Source organism: Macaca fascicularis, chromosome 1 (assembly GCF_037993035.2).
Source record: "Macaca fascicularis isolate 582-1 chromosome 1, T2T-MFA8v1.1".
In the NCBI taxonomy this organism is placed as follows: Eukaryota; Metazoa; Chordata; class Mammalia; order Primates; family Cercopithecidae; genus Macaca; species Macaca fascicularis.
In genome coordinates this window covers 222,802,803-222,816,762 of record NC_088375.1, presented here as the reverse complement: position 1 = coordinate 222,816,762, position 13,960 = coordinate 222,802,803, and the positions used below count along the sequence as shown (strand labels likewise).

General features: G+C 49.1%; 1 protein-coding gene across 12 annotated transcripts in view; it reads left to right on the top strand.

Moving 5' to 3' along the window:
* Positions 1 to 13,960, top strand: part of MFN2 (mitofusin 2) — a 31,723-nt gene that overhangs the window by 2,623 nt on the left and 15,140 nt on the right. For 7 of the 12 annotated variants that reach the window (XR_012425984.1, XM_005544769.5, XM_015451870.4 and 4 more), the window contains 4 exons: positions 6,287 to 6,465; positions 9,319 to 9,454; positions 12,581 to 12,743; positions 13,709 to 13,833. Coding sequence is in view for 11 of the 12 variants with exons in the window: in XM_005544769.5 (XP_005544826.1) it covers positions 6,291 to 6,465; positions 9,319 to 9,454; positions 12,581 to 12,743; positions 13,709 to 13,833 (599 nt within the window). In the remaining variant the exon portion in view is untranslated. Of the gene's footprint in view, positions 1 to 62; positions 131 to 6,286; positions 6,466 to 9,318; positions 9,455 to 12,580; positions 12,744 to 13,708; positions 13,834 to 13,960 lie in introns of all 12 variants that reach the window. The other 5 variants (XM_074020011.1, XM_015451874.4, XM_074020021.1 and 2 more) reach the window with 1 other exon arrangement.

Genomic DNA, 13,960 nt, shown 5'->3' with positions numbered 1-13,960 from the left:
CTTTGTCCCCTTTACCCTGTATCCTCTTTTGTTTCGATTTCTCAGCTTCTCCTCTTTTCCAGTTGTGCCAGCAGACGATCCGTGGATCCATTTTATTTTCCCTGCTAGGAGTTGCTGTACATAACACTGGGTAAGGAGGTGGTGTGGATTCAGGGACTGTGCTTGGGATCCAAACACACCTTGCAGTGAATTTTGCTACTGTTGTCTCTACTCCCAAGATACCTAATACTCCGTGACTGATGGCCTAGGTTGAGGCAAAACTTTGGACCACCTTGGAGGGCTAATAGCAGTTTCCATTTAGAACTAGGTTCATTTCTGGTCTTAGGTTAATATTTGTCAATACTGTGCCCCGGCGCACTTTTTGGGGGTAGGAGTGAGAGAGTGCCAGAAAGAATGGGCCTTTCCCTAAAGCATTATCCTCGGGTTTTTTATTTTATTTTATTTTTTATTTTTATTTTTTATTTATTTTATTTTATTTTTGAGATGGAGTCTTGCTCTGTCGCCCAGGCTGGAGTGCTGTGGCACAATCTCGGCTCACTGCAAGCTCCACCTCCCGGGTTCAGGCCATTCTCCTGCCTCAGCCTCCCGAGTAGCTGGGACTATAGGCGCCCACCACCACGCCCGGCTAATTTTTTTTTTTTTTTTTTTTGAGACGGAGTCTCGCTCTGCCGCCCAGGCTGGAGTGCAGTGGCCGGATCTCAGCTCACTGCAAGCTCCGCCTCCCGGGTTTACGCCATTCTCCTGCCTCAGCCTCCCGAGTAGCTGGGACTACAGGCGCCCGCCACCTCACCCGGCTAGTTTTTTGTATTTTTTAGTAGAGACGGGGTTTCACCGTGTTAGCCAGGATGGTCTCGATCTCCTGACCTCGTGATCCGCCCGTCTCGGCCTCCCAAAGTGCTGGGATTACAGGCTTGAGCCACCGCGCCCGGCCACACCCGGCTAATTTTTTGTATTTTTAGTGGAAACAGGGTTTCACTGTGTTAGCCAGGATAGTCTCGATCTCCTGACCTCGTGATCCGCCCACCTCGGCCTCCCAAAGTTCTGGGATTATAGGCGTGAGCTACCGCACCCGGCCCGGGATTTTAAAAACTATTACACAGAAGAGTTTTTTAATTGAATATATTTGTGAAATGCTGAATTCAATACAGTTAAACTAGTGTCTTTACAACAAGCCTTCCTTCACAAACTCTTTGCTGTGCTGGTGTGCTCCACTGAGGGGAATAGTAGCGTATGGTGTTTTACAAACTGATTCTACTATTGAACCTTCTTTAGGTGGAATATTGGGTGCAAGTAGAGTTCTGTGGACCACACTTTGGGAAGTGCTGCCAGAGACTATCCAAAACTGTAATCTCCAGAGCACTTATGAGGCAGTCACAGCTTGAAGTGTGACGCTTAGTGTGTAACTGATACTGGAGCCAGGCTCTCAGGCTATGCTTGTGGGATGGTCCCCACGTGCCTGTGGCGACGAGCTCTGTGGTGAAGCAGAGATTATCAAGGCTTTCCAGAGGAGGAGCAGGAACCCAGCTGCCCCGCATCACTCCGGAGGAGTAGGGAGTCAGCAGTCAAAGCCTTGAGATAATTGGGGGACACAGGATGTGACAAAAACCGGGTCTGTGATGTTGTTTGTTCTCTATGAGGCATCAGAGGAGGCTTCATGGAGGGAGTGACACTTGAGTTGGGTGTAGAAGGACAGTAGGAGTATGCCAAATGGGTGGAAAAGGAAGGAGGACTCCAGGCAGAAAGCAGCTCATGCAACACAAATGTGGAATCTTAGCTTGCAAGTTAGCAGAGCCAGATAAATCAGGCAGAGTTTGGAGGGGTTGACGGTAGGTTTTACGCCAGGGGTTTGGAGGCTGCTGCAGGTTGGTTATTGGTGAGGGCAGGGAGGCTCCTGGATCGGCTGTGCTCCTAGCAGACCTTATAACCTGGAGCTCCCAAGCTTCTACTGGTGTACACGCTGTTAAGTCTTGCAGTTAGTGAGCACTAATGCTTTTGGTTTTATATCCCCTGGGCTTGCAAACATTGACCAGAACTTAAAGGCATCTGCTTCTGATAGTGGGGAACTTGCTTCCTGCAGCAAGTCACTTCTGGGGTGGGGTATCGCTGATCCTTCCCCAGCTGACCTGTGTATTTGATCTCCGTGGTAACGGATAAGGGAGTGGTGTGTGTGGGGTGAGTTGGCAGACTTGCCTCTGCCCTCCCTGAAGGCTGGATTTTCATGGAGAGAGACTTGTGATCTTGCTGGTAGAGTTTGTTGTTATTGCTTTATAACATGTAAAGCTGCTTTTAGCTCTTACTGTATGTGAAGCACGTTGCTTGCATCATCAGCTTTAGTCTTCTCACAGTTGAGATGGTATCATGGTGTGAGGATATGGGTTTCATCCACGGACCCAGGCCTGTAACTCCTATCTATAGCCCTTGTTCTGGTTTCATGTTATAATGTTAGATGTGGTAGGTCTCAGGGGCAGGCCTCTGACCTTCTCCTGCTCTCCTTCCACCCTAATCTTTCCCCACCTTTCTGACTGTGGGCCTTAAAACCCTCCCCTGAGAGGGTTGGATCCTGTATCCTGGGGGAAGGAATGCTGATGTCATGAAGCTTCCATAAAAATCCAAGATGACAGAGTTCAGGGAGCTTGCAAATACCGGAACATGCGGAGGTTCCTGGAGAGAGGCCTGCTTAGGGAGGGCACAGAAGCTACACGCCTCTTCCCCCGTACCTCGCCCTAAGCATTTCTTTATCTGTATCCTTTGCGATAGCCCTCATAACCCAGTAAACATAAGTGTTTCCCTGGGTTAGGTAAGCTGCTCCATCAAATTAATCAAACTCAAAGGGGGGGTCATGGGAACCTCAGCCTAAAGCCAGTCGGTCAGAAGTTCTGGAGGCCCAGACTTGCGACTGGTATGTTTGAGGCGTGGTGGTGGAGAGGTGGGGCAGTCCTGGGGACTGAGTCCTCACCCCGTGGGATCTGACACTCTCTCCGGGTAGACAGTGTGAGAACTGAGTGAGAGGACACCCAGCTGGTGTCCGCTGCTTGGGGTGGGGAAGAAACCCCCTCACATTTGGTCACAGAAGTCTCTTGTGTTGATGATTATGGTGTGAGAGTAGAGAAAAAAGACAGTTTGAGACAGTTTTTCTCTGCAATAGGTGTCTTGTTTGTTGTACACATGAAGAAACCAAGGTTCTGTGATGAAATAACTTGCTTAAGTTTCAGCAGCCCAGAAATAATATAGTCACAATTTGAACCTGGCTCTGCCTGATTACAAAACCTGTCATAGGTAGTACTATACCATGCCCCATCCCTGATCCCTTTTTTTTTTCTTTTTTTTTTTTTCTTTTTTTTAAGAGAGAGACTCTCGCTCTGTCGCCCAGGCTGGAGCACAGTGGTGAGATCTTAGCTCACTGCAACTTCCACCTCCCAGGTTCAAGTGGTTCTCCTGCCTCGGCCTCTGGAGTGGCTGGGACTACAGGCATGCGCCACCACACCCAGCTAATTTTTTGTATTTTTAGTAGAGATGGGGTTTCACCATGTTGGCCAGGCTGGTCTTGAACTCCTGACCTTAGGTGAGCTGCCTGCCTCGGCTTCCCAAAGTGCTGGAATTACAGACATGAGCCACCGTGCCTGGCCCCTGATCTCTTTTCTTTTCCTTTTGGGTGGCTTTCCTCTTGTGCCTACCACATCCCCTCTTTCTCGAACAGTCTGATCTGCCAGGCCATGGCAAGCCTGATTTCAGTGCACTTTTCCTTTGCTGCTTTGGAAGAGTGAGAGTAGCATTTTCTTTGCAGTTTCCTTCCTCAGAGCTGTGCTGTCTTTAAGCCCTGCACATATGGCTTCCATGCTGAGAAGACATCTCTCATAGCTGTGGCGTCATGCTGAGGAGGAATGTAGAAACGGAAGTGGGGTCACTTCCTTCCCTCATCTCCAGAGGAATCATTAACATTGCACAAGAACTTGTTGGTTTGGGCACACATGTGGGTCCCTATCCCACTTTGGGTCGGTCTGTCTTCTGCCCACTCTTTGGGATGGTTAGTTCCTAAACGTCCGTTGTGGCATTTGGTCTTCATGTACCTCTTCTGGGTGTTCTTTCTGCTTTTCAGGACCTTCTGCAACATACTTTGGTCCCATTTGGAAGTTTCTCGTGTGCTTGCTCGGGAGCAACACCTCATTTCTCGTCTAGAGAGAGTGAGCTTGCTGCTGGGTGGAGAACTGAGGGCCCTAAGATTAGGGTGGCTGGGGAGGCAGTGACAGACCCAGGCACAGTCAGCTGTGCACACGCCCCCTCATCCAGGAGGGCCTTTGCCCTTTGACTTCCTAGGATCGGTGGGCTCTGCTCAAGAAGTACCTTTCGCCACGGTGGGAACTCTGAGGGACCTGGCAGGGATCTACTTTTGGGGTCAGAATTCCCAGTCTTACCCTGGACACTACCTTCTGGTGTGTCTGCCTCTTTTTGAGCTTTTTTTTTTTTTTTTTTTGAGATAGAGTCTTGCTCTATCACTCAGGCTGGAGTGCAATGGCGCGATCTTAGCTCACTGCAACTTCCACCTCCCCGGTTCAAGCAATTCTCGTGCCTCGACCTCCCAAGTAGCTGGTATTACAGGTGCCTGCCACCATGCCTGGCTAATTTTTGTATTTTTAGTCAAGGTGGGGTTTCACCACGTTGGTCAGGCTGGTCTTGAACTCCTGACCTCAAATGATTCACCCACCTCATCCTCCCAGAGTGCTGGGATTACAGGCATGAGCCATCGCGCCCGGCCCAACATTTCTGAGCCACCGCGTCCGGCCCAACACTTTGTTTATTGTAAGTCTTTTTTTTTTTTTTTTTTTTTTTTTGAGACAGAGTCTCACTCTGTCACCCAGGCTGGAGTGCAGTGGTGCAATCTCAGCTCACTACAACCTCCACCTCCCAGGTTCAAGCGATTCTTCTGTCTCACTCATCCTCCTGAGTAGCTAGGATTACGGGCATGCACCACCACACCCGACTAATTTTTGTATTTTTTGTAGAGACAGGACTTCACCATGTTGGCCAGGCTGGGCTTAAACTCCTGACCTCAAGTGATCCACCCACTTCAGCCTCCCAAAGTGCTGGGATTACAGGTGTGAGCCACCGCACCCGGCCATATTATCACAGTCTATTTTTGTGTGACTATCTCTTGCTCTCATTCAATCCCACACATCTTTGTAGCTTATCTTTTCATATAAGAATAACATTTTAGAGGTCATGAGACTTGACTCCAAAGTCCTAGAGGTCTTTGGTCAAAGGTCAAAAGAGGTGGGGCATAGTGGGAGGGCTGGGCTGGGAGGGCTCCGCCTCTCAGGTTCAAGCAATTCTCTACTTCAGCTTCCCAAGTAACTGGAATTATACACGGCCGCCACCACAACCGGCTAAATTTTTTTGTATTTTTAGTAGAGATGGGGTTTCATCATGTTGGCCAGGCTGGTCTTGAACTCTTGACCTTGTGATCCACCTGTCTCAGCCTCCCAAAGTGCTGGGATTACAGGCATGATCCACCATGCCCGGCTGGTTTTTTTTTTTTTTAAATAGAGACGGGGATCCTGTGTTGCCTAGGCTGGTCTCAAACTCCTAAGGTCAAGCGATCTGCCTGCCTTGGCCTCTCAAAGTGCTGGGATTACAGGTATAAGCCACTGAACCCGCCCCCTAACCAGTAGTGTTTTTATGTGGTCTTGCTCTGTCTCCCAGGCTAGAGTGCAGTGGACCAATCATAGGTCACTACAGCCCAAACTCCTGGGCTCAAGTGACCCTCCCGCCTCAGTCTCTCAAGTAGCTAGGACTGCAGATGCATGCCACTGTGTCAGGCTAATTTTATTTTATTTTATCTCATATTTTGAGACAAAGTTTCACCCTGTCACCCAGGCTGGAGTACAATGACGTGATCTCAGTTCATTGCAGCCTCCATCTCCCAGGTTCAAGCGATTCTTCTGCCTCAGTCTCCCGAGTAGCTGGGATTACAGGTGTGTGCCACCAGACCTGGCTAATTATTGTATTTTTAGTAGAGACGGGGTTTCACCATGTTGGCCAGGCTGGTCTTGAACTCCTGACCTCAGGTGATCCGCATGCCTCGGGCTCCCAAAGTTCTGAGAAACAGGGGTGAGCCACCGTGCCCAGCCTGAGACACTTCTTATCTCACCATCCTTTGTTCTAGTCCTGGAGGTTGCAGTGACCTGAGATCCCCATATTCTTGATTCTCCCCCAAGCATTCCACCATCCTTCCAGCAGGATGTCCCGAGGTAGGTATCGCTGTGTTCGCTCACATTGGCTTCTCTTGCAGCGCAATGTCCCTGCTCTTCTCTCGATGCAACACTATCGTCACAGTCAAGAAAGATAAGAGACACATGGCTGAAGTGAATGCTTCCCCACTCAAGCACTTTGTCACTGCCAAGAAGAAGATCAATGGCATTTTTGAGCAGCTGGGGGCCTACATCCAGGAGAGCGCCACCTTCCTTGAAGGTAAGGGGGCACCTGCTCAGCCAGGCCCACTCTTACCTGTTTAGATGTTTAGCTAGTGGGATTTGTGGGTGGGGAAGTATAGCTCTGCTCTTCGGGAACTCATGCCCAGATAGCCTCAGAAATGCTCTGCTCTTGAAATCATGTGGAATTGGAGTCTGGGGAGATGAGGCCAGGAAGACAAGGGAACTGCCATTTAGTAATTACTTTAGAAGTCCACAGGTTTCGTTTCATTTAATCATGAAAGATAGGTGAATCTTATCCCCATCTACAAGGCAAGCAAATTGAGGTTTGAGAGTTGTCGGATACCTTGTAAGTAATAGATCAGGGCTTTGCCCAGGTGTCTCCAACTCCAGAGCCCATGTGTTTTCCTTTGCCTAGTTCTGGCTGCCATTAATACCAGGCACTGTTTGGGTGTCAGTGATGCCTGACCGGGGCGCCCTCTCTTTTATATTTTTAGATTGGTGACAGAACTATAGGAAACTCATGTCACCTGTGCCTTTTCTACTAGTTACTAATTTGAGCCCAACCTCTAGTTCCTTGTCTATCAGCAGAGAAGGACTGGTTCCCGGGGCCCCGCTCGTCTGAGTGACAACTCCAGCGCTTGCTTCCTCAGGCTCCCTCTTTAGAAGGGCACTTTGGCGCCAGGTCCTGAGATTGTCTGTGGAGACCCAGTAGCTGAGTCTTACCTGCCCTTGGTTTCCTCACTTGTGAAAGGGGGCTCAGGTGTGAACAGTGGTTTCAGATTCTAGTCTGCAGAACCCTAGAAGTTCAGTGGTGGGGCTTCCGGGATTGGCCCCTGGCTCAGGGGGGCCACCTTCTTTCCATTCTGCTTTCAACGAGAGCAGCTTGGCTTCTCGTTGTTTTACACGCCAGGCTGCTACACGAGGCTCCCTTTGAAGAAAGAGACTGTCCAATTTCATGCCCTCATCTGTGCCCTGCCCTTTGCATGGCACTTGATGTAACAGAAGGTGTTTCCTAAATACTTGTTGAACTAAAATCTGAATTTTAAAGTAGTATGATTGGTAGTTGAAATAATCCCAACTCAGTGGCTGTGGTGTGCCAGCCCTGTGGCAGGTGCTGGGCATGCAGAGATGGGGTAGATCAGGCCACTGCTCTCTGGGAGCCCAGAGTAACCCTCTTGGAAGCTCTGAGTCACCTACTCAGATGACGTTGTGGACAGACACATGCTTAATGCAGATGTTTATGTGATGCATGCTTTGATTTCTCTCTGTGTGAAAACATGAGGCCTCCCTGTTGTTTAAATGGAAGGGAAAGAGCTGGAGTGATCCTGAGCTGTGTTGGGTCAGGGAGGGGATGGTTCCTGCCTGGGGGCTGTTTCTAACGGGCAGGTAACAAGAGCTTGTCGGCCTGCTGGCTCCCACTTTTAAGTGTAGTCACATGCTTGAGAACCAGCTTCCTCTGAGGGACATTCCAAAGGCCATGCCTAGTTGCCCATATAAGGGAGGAATATTGATGCCTCTGGGGCAGAGGTGACCGGTGGACATTGCGGGCGGGGAGATGGGGGTGTTGTTGACTTGGTCACTTCCTTTCATGGCGCTGGCTGCGGGGGAAACTCAGTGGGCGGGCCCTTGTCATGCTTCACATGCTTTGGGAGTGTTCTCAGGGCTGGGGCTGTCAGCCTCGTAGTTCCCAGGAGTGTGCAGGGGGGCTGAACACCTGGCTGTGTTCCAGCTTGTCTAGTGCGTGTCCTAGACAGGACAGTGGTGGGATCTCACTCAGTTGCTCCTGTATGGAGTAATTTGTTGGCCATCTTCCTGTTAGGGGCACTGGAAAAAAGCAGTGCTGTAATCCAAAGGTCTGCTCACGTAGCAAACATTTGTGCACCTGCTGGGTGCTGGGATCAGATAGCGTGGCCCTCATGAGGTAGATGACACAGGCAGGTGAGCTGGACAGTTAACTTAAGGTGAGGTGAGAGCTGAGATGGGAGAAGTGCAGGGTGCTGGGGCACACAGAGAAGGGGTCCAGGGTCCTGACTCAGGTTGGAGGGGTGGTCAGAGAAGCCTTCCTGAGGCAGTGCTGTCTAAGCTAGACTCGAGGTCAAGTGAGAATGAGTCAAGCTGCCCCAAGGCAGTGTAGTGTGTCAGTTCTTCAGAGAGTGGGAAGGGGTTTGGGCAGCAGGGAGCAGAGCCAGAGGGCCGAGGAAGCTGGTGAGTTTGGGGATATGGTGAGGGAGGACTGTGAGGCAGTGGGTAGCAAGAGGCCAGCAGGGCCAGGGCAGGGAGGGCCTCGGGAAGTGACACAGAGTGGTTAAGAGCCTGGACTCCAGAGCCAGGCTGCCTAATTCAAATCCTAGCTCTGCCTTTTACTACCTCTGGAGCCACGTTAATAAAGAGGACCAAAGGAGAGAACGAATTTGAAAAGTGAAAGGAACAGTGCCTGGCATGTGGTAAGAACTTTGTAAATATTTGTTAAGAAAAAATGAACAAGGATGGCAGTTAACGTTCAGGTATTCATCTTACACCAACCGCCATTGACAGCATTTGTATTTTAATTCATTTGATCCTCACAGTGGTCTCATGAAGTAGATATTGTCATTATCTCCATTTTGTGCCTAAGGAAACTAAGACCCAGAAAGGTTCTTTTGCTTGAGGCCACAGAGCTAGAAAGTGGTAAGAACCCAGCTTCAAAACCGGGCAGTGTTGCTCCTTAGCCATGTTCTTAACCACCACACCATGGGGCCACCATGAGGATCTGGAATTCCGCCTGTCGGCTGCAGGGAGCCAGAGGTGGACTCGTTTAGGGTAAGCAGGGCGGTTGCTCTGGCCCTTCCAGACTTATGACTGTGGAACTCCTCTGACCACGTGGTGACCCATGTTCCATCCCCACCTCCAGACACCTACAGGAATGCAGAACTGGACCCCGTTACCACAGAAGAACAGGTTCTGGACGTCAAAGGTTACCTATCCAAAGTGAGAGGCATCAGCGAGGTGCTGGCTCGGCGGCACATGAAAGTGGCTTTTTTTGGCCGGTATGTCCTTGTGGCACCCACCCTTTCTTTCTTCCTGGCTAGGAGGGAGGGAGGCACTTTGTGCAAGGCCGCAGAACGTTCCAGGGCAGGGACACGCTTCAGAATTCATTGCTTTCCTTTTAATTTATATTTTATTTATTCGATTTTTGAGACAGGGTTCTCTGTCTCCCAGGCTGGAAGCTCGTTACAGCCTCGACCTCCCTGGGCTCAGGTGATCCTCCCACCTGAACCTCCTGAGTAGCTGGGACTGCAGGTGCATGCCATCAAGCCTGACTTTGTTTTTAATTTTCTGATTGTGATTAAAAGGATATAATATAAAATTTACCCCCTTAACCATTTTAAGCATATAGTTCACTAGTGGGTATATTCGCAACCAGTCTCCAGAGCTTTTTCATCTTGCAAAATTTAAGCTTGTATTATACCCATTAAATAATAACTCCCTGTCCCCACATGTCCCTCGCCCTGGCCACCACCATTCTACTTTCTGTCCCAATGAATTTGACTATTCTAGGTATCTCACGTAAGTGGAATCATACAGTACTTGGTTTTTTTTTTCTCCATTCATAAAACTTTTATTCCACTTACATGAATTTAATACACATATTCTTAACAATTATGCTTGTATTGTTCATGAAAATTTCATAAGACATTAAACAAAGCTAGCCATCATCTCAAGTTATTTCCCTGTTAACTATTTTTACAGCACATGCATGTTAGGCAAGCATCAAAAAAAAAAAATTCACAAAAGCATAAAACCTAAAAATAAGTTAAATACATCTTTTTTTGTTTTGTTTTGTTTTAGTGCTATGCTTGTTGATACACACGAAGTAATGAATATCAAGCAATTCATTTTTATTGCATCTTTACTTTTACATTTGTTCTTAGGTTGCCTAAAGCATTTTAAATACAAATAAAATGAGTGTAGCAAAAATAATGAAAGCTAACAGAAGATAACTTTACAAATAATGGAATGTGAACTGTTTCTGTCCTGATCCAGAGTAAAATGGGTCACAGCTTTGTCTAAAGGAACGCTTCCACAGCGGTAGTCAAAGGTATGCACATTGAGATTGAGTATTCCCCAGATACACATGATTTAACATGTGATATCCATGGGGTATCTGTTTCTACCACAGCCTTGTAAGTGCCCCAAACCTTAAGGCACCCACAGTTACTACTCCTGTGACTGGAACCAGTGATCCTTTTTATTCCCCACCAGGACAAACCAATATATAGGCAGTTTTCTTTGCTTTGACATGGAAGCAGTTTTAACACTGGCCCTTATGAAGCCACAATGTACCCAAAGTACTATGCCAAACATTTATAACTGGCATAATGGCCAGGTGCGGCGGCTCACGCCTGTAATCCCAGCACTTTGGGAGGCCGAGGCAGGTGGATCACAAGGTCAGGAGGTCAAGACCATCCTGGCTAACGGTGAAACCCCATCTCTACTAAAAATCCAAAAAAATTACCCGGGCATGGTGGCAGGTGCCTGTAGTCCCAGCTACTTGGGAGGCTGAGGCAGGAGAATGGTGTAAACCCAGGAGGCACAGGTTGCAGTGAGCTGAGATCACACCTCACTGTACTCCAGCCTGGGCGACAGAGCGAGACTCTGTCTCAAAAAAAAAAAAAATGTATACACACACACACACACACACATATCTAATACAGGAAAAAAGACATCTAGACATTGTATGCTACGCACCTGGTGGTAGCCTGGGGAATAGGCACTGTGCCTAGAGTCTTGTTCCTGATGACCTGTAACCTCAGGTGTGGTCCTGTACTCTGAACTATCATTTCTTCATCCTCACCTGGGAGGTATGACCCCTACTTAGGTGAGCTAGTGGGCTGCCTGTCTCAGTGGGTGCAGGTAAGGTCATTGTAGTTCTGCTCTAGTGATGTGGCTGGGAAACTTTAACTCAGAAACGCTGTATTTAGCACAGGTTGAAAGCTCTGAGACTCAGAGCAGATGAGTCTGCTGAGTGGAGCTATTTTCAAGAAACAGAAATGGCTGGGTGCAGTGGTTCACACCTGTAATCCCAGCACTGGGAGGCTGAGGCAGGAGAAATGCTTGAACCCAGAAGTTTGAGACGAGCCCAAGCAACATGGCAAGACCCCATCTCTACAAAAAATTTAAAAATTAGCTGGGCGTGGTTGCACGTACTTATAGTGTAAGCTACTTGGGAGGCTGAGGTGGGAGGATCATTGAACCCTGATGGTCAAGGCTTCAGTGAGCTCTATTCATGCCACACGCCACTGCACTCCAGCTTGGGCGACAAAGCAAGACCCTGTATCAAAAAAAACCAAAAAAACCCCACCAGATTACATGAAAGGGGTGTGATAGGTAAGAATGAGAAAGTAGGCTGGGCATGGTGGCTCACATCTGCAATCCCAGCACTTTAGGAGGTTGAAGCAGGAGGATCACCCGAGGTCAGGAGTTCGAGACCAGCCTGGCCAACATGGTGAAACCCTGTCTCTACTAAAAATACAAAAGTTAGTTGGGCATGGTGGCGCACGCCTGTAGTCCCAGCTACTCAGGAGGCTGAGGCAGGAGAATCCCTTAAACTCAGGAGGCAGAGGTTGCAATGAGCTGAGATCATGCCACTGCACTCCAGCCTGGGCGACAGAGTGAGACTCCATGTCAAATAATAATAAAAACAAAGAATGAGAAAGTAATCTTCCCTTTATCCTGGCAGTTGTCAGCTGGGACTGACAAGGTGAAGCTTCATGTGTAAGGAGGAGCGTGATGGGAGAAAAGCAGTGAAACATGCCCTGTGTGGGAAACACTGGGGTCATTTAGACTGAGAAAGACGCTTTGAGGGTGGTGAGTCGGTGTTTCAGGTAGGCCTGAGTTAAACTTTGGAGACTGTCTGACTGTCTCAGACAGTCTCTATAAGTGATGCTGAGGGTGGCTGTATGATTCAAGGGGCAGACAGTACGTAGTGAGCCTCTTGCAGATTAATCTGAAATGATGAACCAGGGGTATGTCACAGCTTTGGGCCTGGGGGTGTTTATTCATTTTAATAAACAGTGCCTACTCTGTGTCTCAGCACTGTCTGGGCACTGGCAGCATTGCAGTGAATAGGTCGGATATTGGTGGCTTTGCTGACAGCTGTTACTTCCTTCTAGGACGAGCAATGGGAAGAGCACCGTGATCAATGCCATGCTCTGGGACAAAGTTCTGCCCTCTGGGATTGGCCACACCACCAATTGCTTCCTGCGGGTAGAGGGCACAGATGGCCATGAGGCCTTTCTCCTTACCGAGGGCTCAGAGGAAAAGAGGAGCGCCAAGGTGAGGGTGCCAGGCTGGCTGTCAGCCCTGTGCCTGCTGGCGGAGCAAGTCCTCCATTGTGACATGGCTGACCTCACCTCTAGGGAGAGGGCAGCACTGCCCTGTGGAGGTGAATGGGAGACCCTATTTTAGATAAGCTTTTTGAAGGATGTGAGAGCTTCTGGGGGCTGGCGGGGGCGGTTTTCAGAAATGTGGATCACCAAGAATGAGGACCCTGCTGTTCCTCATACAGCTCTGAGCGGCCACTGGCCTCTCTTCACTCGTTAAGGAAGACAGTATGTGCTGTGTTCTTCCTTGGGGTATTGCCAGAGAGGGATTCCTGCATTTGCTCTGTGTCTCTGACCTATCATTCAGGGGCCGACACTCTTGAGTTTTCTGAGAGGCAGCTGCATTCTTGTTTGGGGCCAGATGCTCAATTTGCTTCATAAAGGATCAATCGGCCAGGCACGGTGGCTCACACCTGTAATCCCAGCACTTTGGGAGACCGAGGCGGGTGGATGATTTGAGGTCAGGAGATCAAGACCAGCCTGGTCAACATGGTGAAACACTGTCTCTACTAAAAATACAAAAATTAGCTGGGCGTGGTGGCAGGCGCCTGTAATCCCAGCTAGTCGGGAGGCTGAGGCAGGAGGACTGCTTGAACCTGGGAGATGGAGGTTGCGGTGAACCGAGATCACGCCACTACTCCAGCCTGGGCGACAGAGCGAGACTGTCTCAAAAAAAAAAAAGAATCAATTAGTGCAGAACAGACGACTTTAGCGTGATATCCAGGAAAGAAGCTCAAAAGAGCAGTGAAGAAAGTAGGTTCTTAACTGACAGCTCCCAGCTGTTAACTTTTTATATGTGGAAGAAGAAAGGGTAGCAAATGGGCAGCAGTCCCAGCCACTGTGCTGTGATGCAGCGGCACAGGAAATCTGGCTTGGTGTTTCCTCCTCAGCTTCTTTCTTTCCTTCCTCTGCCATCAGACTGTGAACCAGCTGGCTCATGCCCTCCATCAGGACAAGCAGCTCCATGCTGGCAGCCTAGTGAGTGTGATGTGGCCCAACTCTAAGTGCCCACTTCTGAAGGATGACCTCGTTTTGATGGACAGGTAAGAGGGAGGTACCCTCCTAGGAGGTCCAAACTGGGAGGTGCCAGGTTTCCATTTCTGAGTAATCTGGGCCAGAGTCCCTGGGCCCCATCCATGCTCTGCTTAAGTACTACTGCCTTTCAGATGG